General features: G+C 45.2%; 1 protein-coding gene across 3 annotated transcripts in view; it reads right to left on the minus strand.

Annotated features, from left to right (window-relative positions):
• ERGIC1 (endoplasmic reticulum-golgi intermediate compartment 1) overlaps nt 1–25,108 on the minus strand; it is a 103,360-nt gene that overhangs the window by 53,528 nt on the left and 24,724 nt on the right. For 2 of the 3 annotated variants that reach the window (XM_027824767.3, XM_007062354.4), the window contains exon 2: nt 17,057–17,118. The exons of the other annotated variant lie outside the window; for it this stretch is intronic. In XM_027824767.3, coding sequence (XP_027680568.1) covers nt 17,057–17,118 — 62 coding nt within the window. The remainder of the gene's footprint in view (nt 1–17,056; nt 17,119–25,108) is intronic. 3 annotated transcript variants of the gene reach the window in all.

A 25,108-nucleotide genomic window follows, 5' to 3' on the forward strand; every position in this document is an offset into this window, starting at 1 on the left:
AGCAGGCGGAAGGATTAACAGAGACGTCAAAAGCCATTAAATGGCTCATTCTTTAAACAGGAAAAAGAGAGAGGAAAAGAAAACTGAGCCTGAGAATAGTAGGAAGATGGGGAAGGGAGGAGACACTTTAAGGGAAACCTTCACAGAGGCACACACACAGTTCCTTCCATCTCTGTGCCTTTGGCAGGGAGAAGAATTCAACATTCCACTGCTACCCCAGGAAGCCTCTGGCCTAGTGCACAACAATGCATTGTTGCACAACACTGGTGCACAACAATGGGTGTGAGGAGGGGAAGCTTTTACCTAGAGCACTGAGGCAAATTCCTAGGAGGAGAAGTACTGGGAGACCTTTGTTCATACCTAACTGAACCAGCACAAACTGGTAGGTCAGGATGCTTCTTATTCATAAGCAACCAAACAGCAGGGAGGTCAGGTCAGTGATAGGGCCACAAGTCCTTGGCAGTACACACATGAAGTCTCTCTTGCACATACTGCATAGAGCACATCAGTCAGAATTTTAAACAAATAAACCCTTTGCACTGAAATCACAATGAGAGACTGGTAAGATCACCTGCCACTTACATGACTCTCTTCCCTCAATTCCCTTCACAGGCTTCCTCTTCTCTTCCACATCCCATTCAAGGCTCTTGTCTTCCTGTGAAGGTCCTCCACAATACCATGCCAGCTCTCTCTGCTCTCATTCCCTCTTATTCAAACCCTGAGCTGCTCTCTGCAACACTCCATTTTTTGTAGGTTTCTTTCACTTCCATCTTCACATTTCTTCCGTGCCATTATCTTTGGAACATTTTGCCTTCTCCCTTCCAGATACACCAAACATCTGCCCTCTTGCAAATCTTCCCTTCAAACCTGCTCCTCTACTGAAGATTTGCAGCACTACACTTAACAAATAAAGTAGAGGTAAATTGTACTGGCCATAATTAGTGAGTTTGGGTGCCCAGTCTGAGCTACCTTGCAGGGGCTTGATTTTTAGAGGACAAGGGCTCAGCACTTTCTGAAAAAATCATGCAGCTTCTGAAAAATCACGCAGCTGAAGTTGTGCACCCAAAAATAACTAAGTCACTTTTGAAAATTTGGGCTACTATATAATTACATGAATGCTGTTTGGAAACCGGACCTTCATCTGAACACCCTGTGTACCGGAACTGTATTGTCTGTCTAATTTATAACGGAAGCCTTTCAGGCACAGAACATAAATTCCTCTATACTTACAGAATACCAAGCACATAGAATACTCCCATAATGAAGGCTTGCACAATTTACTTCAGTCAGTTATTTAACAAGGGAATCCTTTATCTGCCTCTACATGAATGCACGATTCCCTAGGTCACACATTTGTTATGCTTGGAATAGTAGTTAAAAGACTAGAGGCAGATTAAGAAGATAACTGCTTTATTACAACGGTTAATTCAATTGTGGGAGCATGCGTACTGCAGTGTTCCCCCAGAGCTGTCAAGAACCAGCTCTGACCTGTTGTCATAGAACTCACCTACAAAACTCCAAATATATTAAAGTTTAAAAGCATTACTAGCATTGGAACACGCTGCTATTGGCTGACCAGAAAACTTAAGTAGAGCTGAGTGAGAAACTGTTTTCCCCTTTGTAAAAGTTTGAGTGGTGTGTTTGTTTTTTAAATTTCCATATTCAATTGAGATGAAAAGTCAAAGTCTCAAATGTTCACAAACCAAAAATGCAAAACAAAATTGGTTCGGGTCAAAATGTTTAGGTTTTGATTATTCTTTTACTCTACTTCGCTTAATTTTTAAAACAAAAATTGTTTCAAAACAGAAAACTAATCTTTCATTCAGAAAACGTCAAAACAGACATTGATTATTTCTAAACTTTTTTTCAAAAGCTTTCAATGAAGAAATTAGTTGAAACCAACCCTTTCCTCATGAGAAGTTTGGGTTTAGACAAATTGTCATTTTTCACCTAAAAAGTTTTGTCAAAAAATTCCTGACCAGGTCTAACCTGGAGGACAGGATGCTTGCTAAGCAAATGTTCAGGACTGCCTTCTTCAAGCTAACTTGATGCAACAAGCACCTCCATCTATGCACCCCAGCCCCTTTTTTCCATCCCCTTTAAAAAAATAAAATAAAAAGATGAAATTCAAAGCAAAAGCAGATTAATGCTTAATTAATGAATGCATATTGAGAACATAGATGCAGGTCTATATTATGGCATACACCAACAGCAAGTATATGTACAACTATACAAACTGCTAGGAAGCGCAAGGAGGGGTCAAGTCCCAGTGGCCATGCGAGTCATAACTGATATTTCCTGATGTGTATTAAAACTCCAGCCTCCACACAGTATTGCTGTAGAACATTACCCAGCCCTGGTCTACACTAGAAGTTTAGGTCGAATTTAGCAGCATTAAATCGATGTAAACCTGCACCCGTCCACACGATGAAGCCCTTTTTTTCGACTTAAAGGGCTCTTAAAATCGATTTCCTTAATCCACCTCTGACAAGTGGATTAGCGCTTAAATCGGCCTTGCCAGGTCGAATTTGGGGTACTGTGGATGCAATTAGACGGTATTGGCCTCCGGGAGCTATCCCAGAGTGCTCTATTGTGACCGCTCTGGACAGCACTCTCAACTTAGATGCATTGGCCAGGTAGACAGGAAAAGGCCCGCGAACTTTTGAATTTCAATTTCCTGTTTGCATGATCACCTGCAGCTTGCCACGCTGGCCAGAGCTCATCAGCAGAGGTGACCATGCAGAGCTCATCAGCAGAGGTGACCATGATGGAGTCCCAGAATCGCAAAAGAGCTCCAGCATGGACCGAACAGGAGGTACGTGATCTGATCGCTGTATGGGGAGAGGAATCCGTGCTATCAGAACTCCGTTCCAGTTTTCGAAATGCCAAAACATTTGTTAAAATCTCCCAGGGCATGAAGGACAGAGGCCATAACAGGGACCCGAAGCAATGCCGCGTGAAACTGAAGGAGCTGAGGCAAGCCTACCAGAAAACCAGAGAGGCAAAAGGCCGCTCCGGGGCAGAGCCCAAAACATGCCGCTTCTATGATGAGTTGCATGCCATTTTAGGGGGTTCAGCCACCACGACCCCAGCCGTGTTGTTTGACTCCTTCAATGGAGATGGAGGCAACACAGAAGCAGGTTTTGGGGATGAGGAAGATGATGATAATGAAGTTGTAGATAGCTCACAGCAAGCAAGCGGAGAAACCAGTTTTCCCGACAGCCAGGAACTGTTTCTCACCCTGGACCTGGAGGCAATCCCCCCCCCGGACCCACCAGGCGGAGAAGGGACCTCTGGTGAGTGTACCTTTTAAAATAGTATACATGGTTTAAAAGCAAGCATGTTTAATGATTAATTTGCCCTGGCATTTGCGGCTCTCCTGGATGTACTCCCAAAGCCTTTGCAAAAGGTTTCTGGGGAGGGCAGCCTTATTGCGTCCTCCATGGTAGGACACACTTTACCACACCAGGCCAGTAGCACGTACTCGGGAATCATTGTAGAACAAACCATTGCAGTGTATGTTTGCTGGCATTCAAACAACATCCGTTCTTTATCTCTCTGTGTTATCCTCAGGAGAGTGATATCATTCATGGTCACCTGGTTGAAATAGGGTGCTTTTCTTAAGGGGACATGCAGAGGTGCCCGTTCCTGCTGGGCTGTTTGCCTGTGGCTGAACAGAAATGTTCCCCACTGTTAGCGGGGGCGGGGGTGAGGGGCTAGCCACGTGGTGGTGGGAGGCAAAATGTGACCTTGGAACGAAAGCACATGTGCTGTGTATGTAATGTTAACAGCAAGGTTTACCGTGAAAGAGTGTAGCCATTGTTCTAGAAAATGTGTCTTTTTACATACCACTGCCTTTTTTTTTTTTTCTCCACCAGCTGCATGTGTTTCAATGATCACAGGATCTTCTCCTTCCCAGAGGCTAGTGAAGATTAGAAGGCGAAAAAAATGCACTCGTGATGAAATGTTCTCTGAGCTCATGGTATCCTCCCACACTGACATAGCACAGACGACTGCGTGGAGGCAGACAATGTCAGAGTGCAAGAAAGCACAATATGACCGGGAGGAGAGGTGGTGGGCTGAAGAGAGTAAGTGGCGGGCTGAAGACAGGGCTGAAGCTCAAATGTGGCGGCAGCGTGATGAGAGGAGGCAGGATTCAATGCTGAGGCTGCTGGAGGATCAAACCAATATGCTCCAGCGTATAGTTGAGCTGCAGGAAAGGCAGCAGGAGCACAGACCGCCGCTACAGCCCCTGTGTAACCAACCGCCCTCCTCTCCAAGTTCCATAGCCTCCTCACCCAGACGCCCAAGAACACGGTGGGGGGGACTCCGGCCACCCGGCCACTCCACCCCAGAGGATTGCCCAAGCAACAGAAGGCTGGCATTCAATAAGTTTTAAAGTTTTAAACTTTTAAAGTGCTGTGTGGCCTTGTCCTTCCCTCCTCCACCACCCCTCCTGATGCTTCTCTCCTCCACCACCCCTCCCAGGCTACCTTGCTAGTTATCCCCCTATTTGTGTGATGAATGAATAAAGAATGCATGAATGTGAAGCAACAATGACTTTATTGCCTCTGACAGCGGTGATCGAAGGGAGGAGAGGAGGGTGGTTAGCTTACAGGGAAGTAGAGTGAACCAAGGGGCGGTGGGTTTCATCATGGAGAAACAAACAGAACTTTCACACCGTAGCCCGTCCAGTCATGAAACTGGTTTTCACAGCTTCTCTGATGCGCACCGCGCCCTCCCGTGCTCTTCTAACCACCCTGGTGTCTGGCTGTACGAAACCAGAAGGCAGGCTATTTGCCTCAACCTCCCACCCCGCCATAAACGTCTCCCCCTTACTCTCACAGATATTATGGAGCGCACAGCAAGCAGTAATAACTGTGGGACTATTGGTTTTGCTGAGGTCTAACCGAGTCAGTAAACTGCGCCAGAGCGCTTTTAAACGTCCAAATACACATTCTACCACCATTCTGCACTTGCTCAGCCTATAGTTGAACAGCTCCTGACTACTGTCCAGGCTGCCTGTGTATGACTTCATGAGCCATGGCATTAAGGGGTAGGCTGGGTCCCCAAGGATACATATAGGCATTTCAACGTCCCCAACGGTTATTTTCTGGTCTGGGAATAAAGTCCCTTCCTGCAGCTTTTGAAACAGACCAGAGTTCCTGAAGATGCGAGCGTCATGTACCTTTCCCGGCCATCCCACGTTGATGTTGGTGAAACGTCCCTTGTGATCCACCAGAGCTTGCAGCACTATTGAAAAGTACCCCTTGCGGTTTATGTACTCGCCGGCTTGGTGCTCCGGTGCCAAGATAGGGATATGGGTTCCGTCTATGGCCCCACCACAGTTAGGGAATCCCATTGCAGCAAAGCCATCCACTATGACCTGCACATTTCCCAGGGTCACTACCCTTGATATCAGCAGATCTTTGATTGCGTTGGCTACTGGCATCACAGCAGCTCCCACAGTAGATTTGCCCACTCCAAATTGATTCCCGACTGACCAGTAGCTGTCTGGCGTTGCAAGCTTCCACAGGGCTATTGCCACTCGCATCTCAACTGTGAGGGCTGATCTCATCTTGGTATTCTTGCGCCTCAGGGCAGGGGAAAGCAAGTCAGAAAGTTCCATAAAAGTGCCCTTACGCATGCGAAAGTTTCACAACCACTGGGAATCGTCCCAGACCTGCAACACTATGCGGTCCCACCAGTCTGTGCTTGTTTCCCGAGCCCAGAATCCGCGTTCCACCATATGAACCTGCCCCATTAGCACCATGATGCCCACATTGCCAGGGCCCCTGCTTTGAGAGAAGTCTGTGTCCATGTCCTCATCACTCAGGTTACTGCGCTGACATTGCCTACTCGCCCAGTATCGCTTTGCCAGGTTCCGGTGCTGCATATACTGCTGGATAATGCGCGTGATGTTTAATGTGCTCCTAATTGCCAAAGTGATCTGAGTGGGCTCCATGCTTGCCGTGGTATGGCGTCTGCATGGAAAAAAGGCGCGGAACAATTGTCTGCCGTTGCCCTGACGGAGGGAGGGGCGACTGACGACATGGCTTACAGGGTTGGCTTACAGAGAATTAAAATCAAGAAAGGGGGTGGCTTTGCGAGAAACTGAATGGCCCCCTCAAGGATAGAACTCAAAACCTCAAGGATAGAACTCAAAACTGGGTTTGGCAGGCCACTGATTTCACAGAGGGAAGGAGGAGAAAATGAATACAAAACAAATCTGGTCTATTTCTTGTTTTGAGCCACTTCATCTCTCTTTATACATCTTGCTGGCAGCAGACTGTGCAGTACGACCGCTAGCCATCATCATCTCCTGGGTGCTCAGCAGAAGACGGTGCAGTATGACGACTAGCCATCATCTTCTGCTGGCTGGAGGTTAAAAGACAGTGCACTGCCGGTAGGACTGAATCGCCATGAGACGAAACTTAAAAGGGAAATGACCTGGCTGAGTCTCTCCCATGTTTGCCCAGGCGCCCGATTAAAAGAGCACCCAGGACTACGTCGATGACGGCTACCAGTCATACTGCACTGTCTGCTGCCAAAAGGGAATTAACTGCTGCTGTGTAGCAATGCAGTACCACGTCTGCCAGCACCCAGGAAACATACGGTGACGGTTTGCTGAGCGGGCTCCATGCTTGCCGTGGTATGGCGTCTGCACAGGTAACTCAAGAAAAAAGGCGCAAAATGATTGTCTGCCCCTGCTTTCACGGAGGGAGGGAGGGAACGGGGGCCTGACGATATGTACCCAGAACCACCCGCAACAATGTTTTAGCCCCATCAGGCACTGGGATTTCTACCCAGAATTCAGATGGGCGGCGGAGACTGCAGGAACTGTGGGATAGCTACCCACAGTGCAACGCTCCGGAAGTCGACAGTTGCCTCGGTACTGTGGACACACTCCGCCGACTACATGCACTTAGAGCACTTGTGTGGGGACACACACAAATCAACTGTATAAAACCGCTTTCTACAAAACCAACTTCTATAAATTCGACCTAATTTCGTAGTGTAGACATACCCCCAGTGTGTACAACAAGTACATGTAAGCTATGCATCCACACCGAGTGCTAAATCATGGGATTGGCAGAGCTGCAGACTCCTATTATGATGTCAGGCAGCTCAGGCCCATCCAGATACCAACTGTCAGATTGCCTGGGCATGTGCTGCTGCAGCCCACATACCCAAACATGGCCACTTTGTCACAGTGATACTTAGGGCTGCTGACTGTTTCAGGACCACAGACACTGCAACAGAGGGAGGGAGACAATGTTGACACAGGGACTGAATCGAGTGGTATATGTACTGTTCAGTGGTTTGGAGGATGGAAAGTTGAAAAAAAAAAGAAAAAAACGACTATTCAATGAAGGAGATTTTAATTGTGGTATAATATGAGGGCCTGAAACTACTGTGTTCTAATCATCTCCAGAAACTCTATGCATTGATAAAGGAGGCAGTGGGCATTTAGGTTTTTCCAGCCCTCATCTCACCATATCTGAGTGGATTGCTCTAGTTCCTCCAGTCCTAATGAAATTTAGATTTATATTAATGATTGTTTTTACCTGCAGTAGGAATGATTGCATTGTGAATCTCAGACACCTCTGTTGTGTGCCATACCCGTTAAATCCCCTGTGATTGCAAAGCTGTGCATGTCCGATTATACCTCTCCCCAATAGTGGGTTTCTAGTAGTTAGTGACTGGCACTGCCCTGCAGGAGTACGGGTGTGATTCCCAGTGGTTGTCAAGGACCTATCCCTTATTTGTGAGACAGCAGGGATAGAATAGTAAGCTTTAACACTGAGCACAAATCAGGGGACTGCTGTTCAATGCTACGTCCTACTTCTACTCAGAGATTTCTAACATATGTCAAGGATCAGCTGGTTCTAGTTAAAGAAGGAAATGGATGAAAAGTTGAAACTCAATGGTCTTATCTGTTTCTGGAAGGGAATATTTGAATGAATGAGAGCTCTTTGGCTAACAATGCTAGAGCAACCAGTGCTTTGGTACTATAGACCCAAATAAAACCAGTGCTTTGGTACTATAGACCCCAAAACTCTGCCCCAGTCTTTGAGGTGGTGCTTTAAATGTTTCTTCCTCCCTCTTAACTGCAGGTCCTCATTGCACTTCACCTCCAACTTCTGAGTCACCCCAATTCAGAGCAGGCAGAGCAGCCTCTCAGCAGAAGTTTTCTACTTGTGAGAAGCTGAGACTCTGCTGAAGTAGTGACAGCTAAGCATATGACACTGGTACTCTTCAGGGGATCTACAGCTACGTCAGCTGTCATTGGAATCTTTCTGGACTCTGGGTGCTGGCTTCTCCTCAGTGGGACTCAAGCAGGCTTCACCAACAGCAGCACTGTGGTGGTGGTGGTTTTCATCAGAGTACTCCCTTGCTACAGGCAGCTGCTTACTGTTCATGTACTGCTTGAGGAAGGAGATATCTGAGGAGGTTGTCAAACCCTCCCTCTGGACCACTGCCAGAAGTGCCCAGCCCCCAGAGAATCAACAAAAGGTAGACAGACACCAAAGAAACTCACCAGCTGGCTCCTGAGCATCCCCTGTGTTTTAATGTGCCCCTGCCCATCGTATCAAGATATGCTACCCACACTCCCATCAGACAGGGATGAACTTCAGCGCTTCCCATCTCGGATGCTTCTGTCTCCCAGAACCTGATCAGCTCAACAGTCCCTACTGCAGGCAGCACTGAGATACCAAACCTTCCAGTAAGCTGCCATGGTGAGAAGCAGCATTTTACAACCCAAAAGTGACTGTGGGAGTCTGGCTGACAAACACGCTTCTATTCCAGAAAGCTTCAGTACCATGCGAGTTCCCTTCCAGAGGCAACGCTGGACCTATGTGCCTATGCAGCAGTTATATGGAAAGTGCAGGACTGTAAGCAATCAGCTGCTACAAACTGTTTTAGAACTTCAAGCAAGTTGGATGCTCAGAGACGCAACCATAGTCACTTAATCTATTCTAGTACCATAGTCATTTCATCTATTCTAGTGCCCTGGTAAAAATTCTTTATGGGGAATTAATCCCCCACCACACACACAATCCCCTAAATAAGATTATTACAACCCAAATCCCATAAAATATTTATCACAAAATCCTGCTGTCCTGACAGGCTTCAAACTGGTACATTATACCCTAAGTAGAGCAGTTGACTTGTCTCACTTGCGACTTCCATAAAAAGCCTGCAAAGCTTAGAGATGCTGGATTTACAATCAAGAGTCACAGGCTGGGTCAGACAGGCAGCCCTTTGAGAAGGCTATATACAGAGATCGCCACACACAGAGGTGCCAGCTGGTTTTGCATGTTGACCATCTGATTGGTGTAAGCTTTCCAATCCCCTCTACACCGGGAGGGTGACAGGCAGGAGATGTGAAGTGGTTAGAGAGGAACCTGTCAAGGGAAAGGGAGGCTTGATAAGCCAGGTACAGGGGGAAATGAGTCAGTTAATCATTTTAGTAAGATTCCCGGCCTCCAAAGTTTTCCATGACAAACTTACTGCACTAATCAAATGTCACAGATCAGAGAGGGGCACACTACCCCAGCTCTAAAAGAGTTTTTTAAAAGCTCCTTTTCAGGTGATACGGAGACAACTGCACTTCAGGACAAGCTCCTAAATGGAATCAAGATGAGGTGTGGAACAGTCACTCCCCAAATGGAAGGGAAGTTTTGGGGCCTCGACACACTCTAAGAGTCCCCTCCTAACAACAGATCTTAGGGGCCTCCAAACTTATCAACAGGTTCATGCAGACCTTATGGTTGTGCTTGGGGGCGGGAGTGTCTACGCAAACCACTGTGCTGGCACATTCTGAATAATCTTAGCAGCTGCACCATGACTACAGGAGAGCAGGGTCAATGCTGGAGTAATTCAGTGTTTGGGAGAGCCAGAGAGGCATGGACCTTCTGAAGAGAAATGGTTTGGTAAAACATCTCATCCCGTTCTTTGGTCAGGAGTCTCCACAGCTCACACAGCCCTTCACTTCACATCCTTCTGATTCATGGTTACTGACTCACTTCTATTCAGCACCTGTCTCCACCAAGGGATATGTGTCAGCAACGAATACAGGGCCACTGACCCAATCTCAGAGCATGAGTGAATGGGGCACAACTACGTGATCAAAGGGAGGCAGTGCGGAAAGGAACAGGAAAGCTGCATTAGGCATCTAATTACCAATTTGGCAGGATCAGCTAGATCTGTATTTACCACTCCACGCAGAGCACTCAGTGATAATGATGGTGTGAAATTGCATTACTCAGCCAATCTGAAAAGGAGGAAGCAAGAAGAAAGGCCCAAGGCAAAAAAATTTACATCAACCAAAAACTATGCACAGATACATGGGGTGGGGAGTGGATTGTTATAGGTAGGGCCCTACCAAATTCATGGTCCATTTTGGTCAACTTCACGGTCGTAGGATTTTTAAAACTGCGTATTTCATGATTTCAGATATTTACATCTGAAATTTCACGGTGTTGTAATTGTAGGGGTCCTGACCCGAAAGGGAGTTCGGGTTGGGGGCCAAGGTTATTGTAGGGGAGATTGCAGGTCTGCTACCCTTACTTCTGTGCTGCTGCTGGAGGCAGCACTGCCAAAAAGCTGGGTGGCTGGAGAGCCACAGCTGCTGGCCAGGAGCCCAGCTCTGAAGGCAGAGCCGCCACCAGCAGCAGCGCAGAAGTAAGGGTAGCATGGTATGGTACTGCCACCCTTACTTCTGCACTGCTGCCTTCAGAGCTGAGCCCTTGGTCAGCACCCACCACTCTCTCCAGCCACCCATATCTGAAGGCAGCAGCAGAGAAGTAAGGGTGGCCCTACCACAATCCCTCTAAAATAACTTTGCCACCCCCTTGCAACTCCCTTTTGGGTCAGGACTCCCAATTTGAGAAATGCTGGTCTCCTCCCGTTAAATCTGATCTTTTGTGTACTTTTACACTATACTACACAGATTTCAGGGGGGGAGACCAGCGTTTCTCAAATTGGGAGTCCTGACCCAAAAGAGTTGCAGGGGGGTGACAAAGTTATTTTAGGGGGATTGTGGTATGGCCCCCTTATTTCTCTGCTGCTGCCAGATTTCACGTCCACGAAGCATTTTACATGGCCGTGAATTTGGAAGGACTCTAGTTATAGGCAATTTATGGCAAGGTGAAAAATAAAGACAAAAAAATTGCAGAAAATAAGTCATGTTGGGCTCTTTTCTCCTCGCCAGCTCTTTCTCTGATCCCACAGGAATCCCATCTTTATTGCCACCCCACCACTCCAGCTCTCTCCTGACTGATAACAGTGATCATCATAGAATCATAGACTTTAATGTCAGAAGGGACCATTATGATCGTCTAGTCTGACCTCCTGCACAATGTAGGCCATGGAATCTCACCCACCAACTCCTATAACAAACCCCTAACTTATGTCTGAGCTACTGAAATCCTCAAATTGTGGTTTAAAGACTTCAAGGTGTAGAGAATCCTCCAGCAAGTGACCAGTGCCCCACGCTGCAGAAGAAGGCGAAAAACCCCCAGGGCCTCTTCCAATCTGCCCTGGGGGAAAATTCCTTCCCGACCCCAAATATGGCAATCAGCTAAACCCTGAGCATGTGGGCAAGACTCACCAGCCAGACACCCAGGAAAGAATTCTCTGTAGTAACTCAGATCCCACCCCATCTAACATCCCATCACAGGCCATTGGGCATATCTACCACTAGTAGTCGAAGATCAATTAATTGCCAAAATTAGGCTATCCCATCATATCATCCCCTCCATAAACTTATAAAGCTTTGTCTTGAAGCCAGATATGTCTTTTGCCCCCACTGCTTCCCTTGGAAGGCTGTTCCAGAACTTCACTCCTCTGATGGTTAGAAATCTGTGTCTAATTTCAAGTCTAAACTTCCTGATGGCCCCAGTTTATACCCATTTGTTCTTGTGTTCACATTGGTACTGAGCTTAAATAATTCTTCCCCCTCCGTGGTATTTATCCCTCTGATATATTTACAGAGAGCAATCATATCTCCTCTCAGCCTTCTTTTGGTTAGGCTAAACAAGCCAAGCTCATTGAGTTTCCTTTCATAAGACAGGTTTTCCATTCCTCGGATCATCCAAGTAGCCCTTCTCTGCACCTGATCCAGTTTGAATTCATCCTTCTTAAACATGGGAGAACAGAACTGCACACAATATTCCAGATGCAGTCTCATCAGTGCCTTGTATAACGGTACTAACACCTCCTTATCTCTGCTGGAAATACCTTGCCTGATGCATCCCAAGACCGCATTAGCTTTTTTCACAGCTATATCACATTGGCAGCTCATAGTCATCCCGTGATCAACCAATACTCCAAGGTCCTTCTCCTCCTCTGTTAATTCCAAGTAATGCATCCCCAGTTTATAACAGAAATTCTTGTTATTAATCCCTAAATGCATGACCTTGCACTTTTCACTATTAAATTTCATCCTATTACTATTACTCCAGTTTACAAGGTCATCCAGATCTTCCTGTATGATATCCCGGTCCTTCTCTGTATTGGCAATACCTCCCAGCTTTGTGTCATCCGCAAACTTTATTAGCACATTCCCACTTTTTGTGTCAAGATCAGTAATAAAAAAATTAAATAAGATTGGTCCCAAAACTGATCCCTGAGGAACTCCACTAGTAACCTCCTTCCAGTCTGACAGTTCACCTTTCAGTGTGACCCACTGTAGTCTCCCCTTTAACCAGTTCCTTATCCACCTTTCAATTTTCATATTGACCCCCATCTTTTCCAATTTAGCTAATAATTCTCCATGTGGAACCGTATCAAATGCCTTACTGAAATCGAGGTAGATTAGATCCACTGTGTTCCCTTTGTCTAAAAAATCTGTACCTTCTCAAAGAAGGAGATCAGGTTGGTTTGACACGATTTACCTTTTGTAAAGCCATGTTGTATTTTGTCCCAATTATCATTGACCTCAATGTCCTTAACTACTTTCTCCTTCAACTTTTTTTCCAAGACCTTGCATACTACAGATGTCAAACTAACAGGCATGTAGTTACCCGGATTGCTTTTTTTACCTTTCTTAAAAATAGGAACTATGTTAGCAATTCTCCAGTCATACGGTACAAACCCTGAGTTTACAGATTGATTAAAAATTCTTGCTAACAGGCTTGTAATTTCATGTGCCTGTTCCTTTAATATTCTTGGATGAAGATTATCCGGGAACCCCGATTTAGTCTCATTAAGTTGTTCGAGTTTGGCTTCTACCTCGGATGTGGCAATATCTACCTCCATATCCTCATTCCCATTTGTCGTCCTACCATTATCCCTAAGCTCCTCATTAGCCTCGTTAAAGACTGAGGCAAAGTATTTGTTTAGATATTGGGCCATGCCTAAATTATCCTTAACCTCCATCCTCAGTGTTAAGCGGTCCCACTTCTTCTTTCTTTGTTTTCTTCTTATTTATATGGCTATAGAACCTTTTACTATTGCTTTTAAATTCCCTTTGCAAGGTCCAACTCTACATGGCTTTTGGCCTCTCTCACTTTATCCCTACATATTCTTACCTCAGTAAGGTAGCTTTCCTTGCTAATCCCTCCCATCTTCCACTCCTTGTAGGCTTTCCGCTTTTTCTTAATCACCTCTCTGAGATGCTTGCTCAACCAGCTTGGTATACAACTCCTGCCTATGAATTTTTTCCCCTTTCTTGGGATGCAGGCTTCTAATAGTTTCTGCAACTTTGACTTGAAGTAATTCCAGGCCTCCTCCGCCTTTAGATCCACAAGTTTTCAGTCCAATCCACTTCTCTAACTAATTTCCCTAATTTTTTAAAGTTAGCCTTTTTGAAATCAAAAACTCTAGTCACAGATCTATTTTTGTTTATCCTTCCATTTAGTTTGAACTGAATTAGCTCATGATCGCTCGAACCAAGGTTGTCCCCTACAATCATTTCTTCTATGAGGTCCTCACTGCTCACCCAAACCAAATCTCGAATGGCATCCCCTCTTGTCGGTTCAGCAACTACTTGGTGAAGGAATCCATCAGCTATCATATCCAGGAAAATCTGAGCCCAATTATTATTACTAGCACTTGTCCTCCAGTGTATATCTGGGAACTTAAAGTCTCCCATGATCACACAATTCCCATTAGTATTTACTTCTTTAAAACCATTAAAGAGGTCTCTATCCATATCCACATCAGATTCCGGCAGTCTATAGCACACCCCAAGCACTATCCCAGGGCAGGCTCTAGTAGCTTTCTTCCCCAATGTGATTTTTGCCCACACAGACTCTGTTTTATCCATTCAATCACTTCTTATTTCTTTACAGTCTACCTCATCATTGATATACAATGCTACTCCATCACCTTTGCCTTTATTTCCCTCTTTCCTAAACAGCACGTACCCTTCAATACCTGTACTCCAGTCATGACTACTATTCCACCATGTTTCTGTTATCCCTATAACATCTGGTTTCACTTCCTGCACCAGTAGATCTAGTTCCTCCATTTTGTTACCTAGGCTCCTCGCATTAGTGTAAAAACATCTTAATTTTTGTCGTTTGGCTTCGCTCACATTCTTTACCTGATTGGGCACAGACATTCTACCGCCAATATTACCTATTAGATTGGTATGTACACTGCCCTTCCGCCTTATGTCCATTGTCCTACTCACAGCTGTATCCTTTCTTACTTTGTTTTCTTCCCTCTCAAAGAGAATAACTGGCGTGGAGATTACCTGGACATCTCCCAACCATCTCCCCCGAATTCCTAGTTTAAAGCTCTCTTGATCAGTTGTGCCATCCTCCATCCTAGAAGTCTATTTCCCTCCTTACTCAGGTGAAGTCCATCCTGAGAGAACAGTCCTCTGTCCATGAATGCTTCCCAGTGGCCATACATTATGAAATGCTAAGGAAGGTTAGAGAGGCTACAAGAGCAGAAAGCACAATAATAATAATGGGTGATTTCGACTGGCCTCTTATTGATTGGGTAAATGTCACCTCAGGGCATAATGGAGGGATAAAATTTCTAGATACCATAATGACTGCTTCATGAAGCAGCTAGTCCTGGAACCCACAAGGGGAGAGGCAATTCTTGATTTAGTCCTAAGTGGAGCACAGGATTTGGTCCTAGATGTGACTACGGCTGAACTGCTCAGTAATAGTGACCATCATCTAATTAAATTTAACATCCTTGTAAGGGAGAAAATACCAAAGAGACCCAATACTAAAAGCAGGAACGACATAAAAATGAGGCCACTTGTTTGATGGAAATTAAATGGAACTGTCACAAAGGTAAAATGCCTGCAAGCAGCATGGGAACTATTTAAAAAGACCGTGACAAAGACTCAGACTAAATGCATACCTCAAATCAGAAAAGACAATAAGAGGACCAAAGTCATCCCACCCTGGCTAAACAGCAGAGTAATGAAGGCCATTAAAGGCAAAAAAACATCCTTTAAAATTTGGAAGTCAAATCCTAGATGCACAAACTCGGGCAGATAAAATGTAAAAGTATAGTAAGACAGGCCAAGAAGGACTTTGAGAAGCAACTTGTTTAAGATGCAAAATCTAGTAGTAAGGGTTTTTATTTTTATTTTTTAAAGTATATCAGAAACAGGAAGCCTGACAAACTGGCAGTGGGGCCACCAGACAACCAAGGTGTTAAAAGAGCACTCAAGGGAGACAAGGCCATTGCAGAGAAGCTAAATGAGTTCTTTGTATTGATCTTCACTGCAGAGGATGTGCAGGAAGATTCCCACATGAGTGCTGTTCTTTTTGGGCGACAAATCTGCAGTATTGTCCCACATTGTAGGGAGAAACTGATAGAAACTATAGTAAAGAACAGAATTTTCACATAGATAAATAAATATGATTTGTTGGGGAAGAGTCAATATGGTTTTCGTAAAGGGGAGTCATGCCTCACCAATCTATTAGAGCTCTTTGAGGGAGTCAACAAGCACATGGATAAAGCTGATCCAGTCGATAGAGTATATCTGGATTTTCAGAATGCCTGTGATAAGGTCCCTCATCAAAGGCTCTTAAGGAAATTAAGTGGTCATAGGATAACAGGGAAGATCCTCTCCTAGATCAGTAACTGGTTAAAAGATAGGAAAGAAAGGGTAGAAATAAATGATCAGTTTTCACAGTAGAGAGAGGTGTCTATACTGGAACCAGTGCTGTTCAACATATTCATTAAAGATCCAGAAAAGAGATCAATTAATTAATGATCCAGAAGCGGCAAAGTCTCCAGATTATACGAATTATTTAAGATAGTAGAGTCCCAAAGCTAGGGTTGCTAGGTATTCCTAGCAGCATCCAGTCAGCACAGATGTTGGCCGAAGTAACCGGCCTCCATCACTCTGGGGTAGAAAGAGCAGCACCTGAAGCCACATGGAGGAGCTGCTCTCTGCTCAGCTGCTGACACCTGACAGAAAGCAGTGGCTGGCTTCCAGACCAGTCTCCAAGAGGTAGGTGGCATTGCGGGGGAGCAGGACGAGGGGACGACAATTGTCCCAGCCCTCACCCCTTGCTACGGAGACTGATCCCTCCCTGCCCCAGACCCTTGCTAGGGGGACCAACCCCCTGCTGCGCCCCGATTGGGCAGGTAGGCAAGCTCCATGTCAGCAACTCCCAGCCTGGCTCTGCAGGCAGCTGGTGAGTCCTGGGAGAGCGGGGATTGGGAAAGAGAAGTGAGCAGGGGGTGAGGCCTTGGGGGAAGAAGCGGGGCAAGAATTGCAAAGTCTATTTGGAGCAGGCACACACCCATCAAGGGGGGGAGCTAGCAGCTCCCCATCTACTTCAGCCCGTGTCAGAGTTAAATGGTTGGTAGTTCAGAGCCTGCTTTTAACAACTCCCTTTTTGCCATTTTCTGTCCATGTGGTTCTAAAACAAATTGCCTTAAGGGGTTGTTCAGCTCCTCCGTACAAGAGCACTGACTGGTCACAGCAAGCTGCCTCAGCTACAGAAGACGTCTGTTCTCACGTGTTTAATATCCCTTTAAAAATCAGACCTTTTAGAGGGAGGCCAGAAGAAATACTAATTTTGGACTGGGGTATGCACAGGCGGCAATGAAAGCTGGTACTTACTAATAGCTCCTGTGTAGGTTGGCTGTGTAAGGTCTTTTGGCACCTTCCTGTAGATATCAAACCTGAAAGAGGAAAAGCAACAGCCATAAAACAGGTGGAATATTTCAATATAGTTCATGTCCCTGTAGGGTTCAATGATGCTCAGGATTTTTCCATTCAGGTTTCCAACAACATTTTTCATTTTGCAGAAGGGCATGAAAAAAAAAAAACCACCGACAAACCCTTTCCTTTTGTACAGTTATGTAACTGAGCTACTTTTTGGCTCCACCTTTGCAAGCTCCCCCCTCTACCTCCCTTGCCTTGCTCTCATGGGTCTCTGCACTCCAGCTAGTTAGCTAGCATTGGGGTAAAATAGGTTATGGTGGACAAATTATAGACCATTGTATAATCAGCGATGTCATCAGAAAGAGTATTCTTTTCCCTTTTCAAATTTTTTGTATGCAAACTATGGGCTCATGAATGCAAGGAACCCAGTACAAACCAGGCAGGCTCTCTACACACATGCTCACCCCCAGTGCTCCCCTGTCCCCACTTTGGACAGGGGTGGAATATCAGACAGGCTGCTAGTGTCATGGGACTGGGCAGTCATTTTGGAGGCACTGACAAGCATACCCAGGGACTAGGAGAAGAACAATACAGACATATATCTTCATTTAGGGAAATAAAGTTTTGAATCCAGATCTCTGGAGACTAAATGCCCACACATTGACCTACTGGACCCCGTCTTTTTCTGCTTTTCACAGCAGGATCCACACAACAGATTTTCTAAAAGGAACATCTCCCAAGGCCCAAACCTGAATTACAGAAACATAGTTGTGTCTTTTAAATTAATCCTGCTGTAACGAGCAAAGCTGTTCAGTCAATCAGCTCCTATGTACTAGGAACAAAAATGCAGAAAGGCAACCTAATTAAAGAATAGGTCTGTTAAGACTGAAGACAGAAGAGCTCCTTTCACCTGAACCCACCCAGGTTGTCATGTGGAACAGGGAGCAGGTATTTCAATCTTCCCCTAACTGAAATCATTAAAAACAAAGAAAGGTGACATGGCAGCAGAGATTCATGGAAGAAGCCTGGAAAAAGCTCCAGGGAGCTCTGACTTCAGTTGCCAGGAAAGATAATCCATAAAGCAGCTTGCGTGCTGTGTGTGTTTGGTGGGGGGAAAAGCTGCAAACACCAATCTCCCAGCAATAATTAAAAAAGTCAAGGTGTTGAGGTAAGAAACCTATACTTGGACAACAGATGCAGGGAGAAAAACCAGCCAAGCATTTTGCTTCCTCTCCCAAGAAAAGAAAACTAGTTTAATATTAGACCATTATTTCTATTCAGTCATGTCTTTTAATATCAACATGGCTCAGCTTTGCTATTTTAAACTCCCATAGTTAAACTTTCACTGCCTTATGATCTTGGCGATATAATTTCCAATCAACTTGTGCTCCACCATGCCCTGCCGCAACGCAGGTCTGACATCAGATTTTCCAAGACTCAATAAAAACTAATTAGTCCATTAAAAAAAAAAAAAAAACAACCCACACCCTGAAGTGTGAAGTGACTGGTTCCCCCACAAAATAGCCTTGGGTTTTTTGTTGTTGTTGTTTTTTAATTTCCTAGTGGTGCATGAGCTTTGATGATTTTTCCAGCTCAGGATCGCGGGTCTACCAAGTTCACCCTGAAGTCCTTGTCTCCAGCTGCAGTGAGATAGATAAGACCTCTCCAGTCCCAAACTGGACACTATAATAACCTACATTTTCACACAGAGAAGATACAAGGCTAAGATTCATTTTACCACTCTCTCTTTGACTTTCTAAAATTCAATAGGTATCTTCATTTTAAAGCACTAGTCAACCTCATTATTTATCTAAGGGTCTCAAAGCACTTCACAGCTCTCTGTGAGGTAAGGAAGCATCATCATCATCCCCATTTTCCAGATAGGGGACACAGCACTACAGAGAAGTTAAATGACTTGCACAAGGTTGCACAACAAACTTGGCAGAGCCAAAAAAAGTCTCCCACTCTAGCCATTAGCAGCCATGGCATGGCTGTATTTTATCTACCCACTCTGGACTAGTCTAATTAGTCTATGGGCCAGCAGCACTTAACTAGCCTCCCACCTAGAGGGGATCTCTTGTTGAGCACGGAGAGCTCAGGGTAGAAGACCTTCACTCTGCTGCTACAATCTGTGCTATGCCTATTATGGGTCAGAGGTCACCAGCTCCAAGGTCACCTATCCAGCACCTTTCACTAGCACCAAATCTGCTATTTTTGGCGGGAGTTCGAAGATAACTAGAATGCCTTTTTGAATTCTTTCATCATTAGTCTGACTAGAACACCAATATAATAAGCTCCTTAGCACACCACCTGGAGGCAGAATGGGTTAACAAAGACTAGCACCTGCCTGCCACACACCTACTAGAAGACTTTTCTATTGTTTAATTTTATTCAGGATTCAAAGTTGAGAGTGATGGTTTGGGAGGGAGGGAAGGAAGGAAGAGAAACAGGGAAGTATAATAATAAAATTAATCTTATGGTTACGGCCATAGGAACATTACATATCTGGGTTCAATGCCTGACTAAGCCACAGAACAAATCACTTTAATCATCCAGTGTCCCAGTTACCCACCTGTGAAATCCTCCCCTGGGTGTGCTGGGAGACTAAACTCATTAGTGTCTGTGAGGTGCTTAGATACTGCTCTAATGGGGCCAAGTACATACACAGAGGGAACTGACCCCCCCCTTGCCAGCTTTTGCTCATGCATGATGTAACTAACAGAGCATGCGGTGCTGGATGCTTATAGCACTATACATTTTTATTACTCTATTCACTGCCACCCGCCTAAACACATTACTAATGCTCCTGAACTAAACAGCCCATTTATGGGTTTGCAGCCATCCTGAGAACATCTGGAAAGTGCTGTTTACATTTTTTCCACATACACCAAAGCAACAGCAGCAGCAGATGATAAAGTGACCCAGAACAGCTGATGACATCATGGTCTCACAGGAGGAGGAAATAGCTGAACTTCCTGCTCATGGCCCATTAAACGCTCAACACTGGCGTCGTCTCACTGAAATCACAATAATGGATTGGCAAGGCAAGAAAGTCAATGGAGAGGGTGGCAGAGCAAGGGCTTTGGAGTGTTACTGAACAACTGGAAAATAGGAAATAGCTCTATGCTGAATGTAGTAAAACCACCGCCATGTGTACACTATAAAAGGAAGCGTGTTTTTAGAGTGAGAAATGTTCACTAGTTTTGAAGCTATGACCCATCGCAGGATAAAAATAAATGCAGAATATATAGGTATTTGAATACTTGAAAAGCTGCTTTTAAAACAGATGACTAAAATGGGAGAGGGCGCTAAGTGGCACCCACTTCCTAAAGGCCTCTTTACACCCCCACCCCCAAAACCAAATATTTTTAGATTTATTTATACAGGAAATCTCTAAAGAGGGACAGAGTCAAAGTTGGTGTGACAAACCACCAACATAAACTGACCTGTGACCTGTCGTGTGCATTTATCTGCTGGTTGTAATCACCTACTGAAAAAAAATCTAGCCTCTCCATTTTCCATGCTGCTTCAGTTGCATTCCCCGTCCTCTCCCATGTAATAAAAATCACAGCTAGAGACAGAACTGAGCCAAAACTCTAGATCATAATACTCCTCAACTCTGCGAGCCTTTGGGGCCAGATCCAGACTTCAGGACCCGAGCCTCTCTCGAATCACACCACTTTGTACCTCTATAGTATCTGTCACGTGAGAATCTCAAAGCACTTTACAAACATTTAATACCCAAAGTGCATCAAAAAAATCAACCTCTAGCCTGAGGAGCTCACAGTCTGAAGACTCATTATGTCTACACAGCATTTTGGAGCTCAAGGAAGCAAGCCTCAGAGTCCAGGTCAACAGACTCAGGCTAGCAGGGCTCATGTCAAATAGCTCTGTAGACAGCGGTTTGATGTTTCAGTTCAGGCTGGAGCTTGGGCTTTGAAAGCCGGGGAGAGGGGCAGGCTTCAGAGCCCAAGCTGCAACTGCAAAGCAAAGTCTAAACAGCTATTTTTAGAGCTCTAGCATGAGCCCTGCTACCCTGAGTCTGTTGACCCAGGCTGGGAGGCTCACTCCCGTGGACTCCAAAATGCTGTATAGACATACCCATATGCATAGTACAGTACAGTGCAAAGTGAGTGGACTGCATCTGATAAGAGGAATGTTTTGTGGAACTGGCAAGCTTTTAGAAGGGGATAGGAAGGGTTCCCATAACAAACAGTGGAGGAAGGACATTAGTGAAAGGAGCTTGGATTGTAGGCAGTAAGGAGATCCTAGGGAGGAAGTACAAGCTTAAACTTCACACGGGGCGAATGCCGATACATGACCTGAGTAGCAGAAAAGGCAGGTGAACTAGGCAACTGCATTTAGGGTTGGAGCAGGATGCTGCAACGGTCAAGACAGAAAGCAGCACTGGCAGCAGGGATCACGAGAGGGATGGGTTAAGAGATCTGGAAAGAAAACACAACACAACTAGACAGAAGAACTCATGGCCACACAGAAGTCATTGAGGCCAAGAGCCTAGCAGGAATGGGGGTGAGGGGAAAAGAGACTGGAGATGTATAAATAAGCCTAACTTATCTGTGGAAGTGCTCACAAATTTGGAAGATATTATGCTCTAGAACTAGATCATAAAGGTTTATAAGCTAACCACTAAATATAAATAATTAAAAATTATTACCATAGCCTAGTACAATGGGGCCCTAGGTGCTAACAATCTACATCTGGCAACGGTCCTGGATGGAGGCCACCTGTGGAGGAAAAGTTGTAATACTTAGCGTCTTCCTTGGTGGCAAGCAGGTCTATTATGGGAGATCCCCAATGACAGAATATTGGTCCTGTGATGGATCTGTGCAAGGACCATTTACAATTGGTCACAGATTGCCTACTCAGGAATTCCATTAGGCCAGTGGCTATCAAGCTTTCCATACTACTCTACCCCTTTCAGGAGTCTGATTTGTCTTGCATATCCCCAAGTTTCACCTCACTTAAAAGCTACTTGCTTACAAAATCAGACATAAAAATATAAAAAAAAAGTGTCACAGCACACTATTACGGAAAAATTGCTTACTTTCTTATTTTGACCATATAATTATAAAATAAATCAATTAGAATATAAATATTGTACTTACATTTCAGTATATCGTATATAGGAGCAGTATAAACAAGTCATTGTCTGCATGAAATTTTAGCTTGTACTGACTTTGCTAGTGCATTTTATGTACCCTGTTGTAAAACTAGGCAAATATCTAGAGGACTTGACGTACCCCCTGGAAGACCTTTGCATACCCATAGGGGTACGCTATCCCTGGTTGAGAACCACTGCACTAGGCTATTGCTGACTTCTAGGAGGCGCAGGGACTTTGGGGTTGCCCCACTCACACTTTTTTGAGAGTGAAACCATATCACAGGGATGTCAGGTACCAGCCCTCGGGCCACTCTTAGAAGATCGAAGACAGGCATCCCTGCTCGATGCCAGAGGGAAGCCGTAATCCAGCAACAGCAAAGAAAATATTACTTTTTGGACAGCAGTGTTGTGGAATAATGTTTCAGCTCCGGTCCTGGGCACCTCTCTTGTACAGACTATGTCCCTGGAGGGGATCTCAATAATTATGTGAGGGCATATCACTGACCCATAATTGGCATGCTCTGCATCTAAGTCTGTACTAGTTCACTGTGCATCATTCCTGCCCTAATGGCAGACCTCAACACTTTGTCCTTGGAGCGAAGCTTCTCCCCTCCTTACAGGACGGCATCTCCCTGTGCCTGAATCCATGCTTGGGCTCTGCTCAGCTCTTTCAGTCTCACCTTTGTCAGCTCTGATAACAAAGTTGTTGGCATCAGGAGTGCTGGCCCTGAGACCAGTGCTGGCATAGAGGCAACTTGCGCTGGAGTGGTCAGTGGAGCTGGTGCCAATTCTTACTGCATCTTCTTTCCTGCCTACCTTTCGCTGAACCCTAAGGTAGTGTGTGCGCTCACAGGAGCAGTCACTAACAAAGACCCTTTCAGTCATTCTTTGGAGGCAGTCGCCTCCTCTGAGTCTGAAGTGACTAGTGTATCAAATGTTTGAGGAGATGCAGCTTCAATCACATGTCCCTAGATGTACGAGCTCTCAAAAGAGAAGGATTTACACAACAAGCACCTATCTGGGATGTGACTCTCCCACAGAAAGAACAGGCATCAACTGTGCCCATCAACTGGGAGGCGAGTCCATTGCAGGCTGGGCAGGATTCAAAGCCAAATGATTCGGAGTCTGCCACATTAGTTGGCATGAAGCACATTACCCCACTGTACAGAGAAGTGTACAGGTTTCTTTGGGGCGGGAGGCGTGCGTATTACTGACCTGACACTAGCATAGCAGGTGCCAATCCAAAGGATCCCAAAGCACTTTAAATAAATTCAAAGGTCACATCATTGGTATGCGGCATGTAAGCACCTCAGAGGTGGTACACCTTACAGCTTTTGTAAGAGTGACATGAAATTCTGCAATAACATTCCTTTAGATACAGTGATCTTCGTACACAAAAAGGAAGTGCATACCTAAGAATGTGAGAAGTGGCAACAAAGGAAAAGAAATCAAGCTGTCTGGTGGGTAAGTATTAGCAGCACTGCAGCAAAGGGAACCCTTGGCATCCAGAGGAATTCATTTGATGGGAACCAAGATGTTCTCCTCCTACCTCTAGATGAGTATCTCTGGGTACACTTCACTGTATTTTAAAACCCATGGAAGTGAATCACAGAGCTTGAGTCTGCAGATTTGGGGTTGCACTATTGCACTAAAAACACCTGTACAGACTTTGTGCTTGTGCTCTGAACCCCACCCCTACCGCAGGCTTCAGAGCTCATGCTGTAACCCAAGCCCAAATGTCTACACAGCTCTTTTTAGCACCATAGCATGAGCCCTGCAAGCCTGAGTCTGTAGACCCAGGCTTGAAGACTTGCTGCCACAGGTTTAAAAACTCAGTGTAGACATACCCTCACTACCTAGTATACAGGAACTGCTCCTGTCAACGCATGCAGGAACAGTGATGTTTGCAGATCCCCTCATTGGGCCTGGAGGAGCACTGTGGGCCCACCATAAAGGAATGCACGTAGGGAGAACAGAATAGCAGCCTCCCGACCGGAAAGGGCAAGCGATGCTGAGCATGCCACCCAACCCAGCCTTTCAGAGTAGTTAAGTGACTCTCGGGGTCATTCTATTTCCACGTACTAGTGAATCATTCTGGTGAGTCACTACAGAGAGACATTAAATTCCTTAACCACCTACTCTCAGCAAGACCGCAGACAAAACCGAGGTTGGGGGAGGAGGAAGACACACACACACACACACACACACACCCCCTACGCTTGTTTACTGAATTTTGGGGAGGGGAAGAGGTGTTCTACTTTTTGTTTAGAGGACTGCATTTTATATCCCACAAAATTATCTCAGCAGCCAAGCAAAACCGCAACACGCACAACCCCACTGCAGAACAGAATTCACACACCAGCAAATACAACCAAAGTCATAACTAAATGATGAAATTTGCAAAGAGATGATTCCCTTCCCCCACCATGCCACCCCATTTCATATGATTCAGATTTGACTTCAATGCTTAGAGTGGGTTGTTGTTTTTCCCCCCCACTATAACTGAAGTGTATTTTTCCAAAGCAGAACTGCATATTAAAGATCAGCTTCCCCTGCCCCATCCATCCGCTTTTTGACAGACACTGGCCCCAGAGTGGCTGGTCTTGCATTAGTACAGCATGTACTGAGAAACGAAGGTGCCTAGGAGATGTGGTCAGAGCAAAGCATTGTTCTTCTCCTATTCCCCATGCTAAGAGTGGTTGTTCATTTCATTAGGACAAATTATGTACCTGATGTCACTGAAATGAGAAAAAAAAGTTGATTACACTGGGACTGATGTATCTATGGCTGGTCAGTGAAACGGTCAAAAGCCAAGCCATCTGAACTCCATGCCTATGATAAGAACATAAGAATGTGGATGGTGAAAGAACCATGGAGTCTCCACC

Source organism: Chelonia mydas, chromosome 8, assembly GCF_015237465.2.
Source record: "Chelonia mydas isolate rCheMyd1 chromosome 8, rCheMyd1.pri.v2, whole genome shotgun sequence".
Classification (NCBI taxonomy): domain Eukaryota; kingdom Metazoa; phylum Chordata; order Testudines; family Cheloniidae; genus Chelonia; species Chelonia mydas.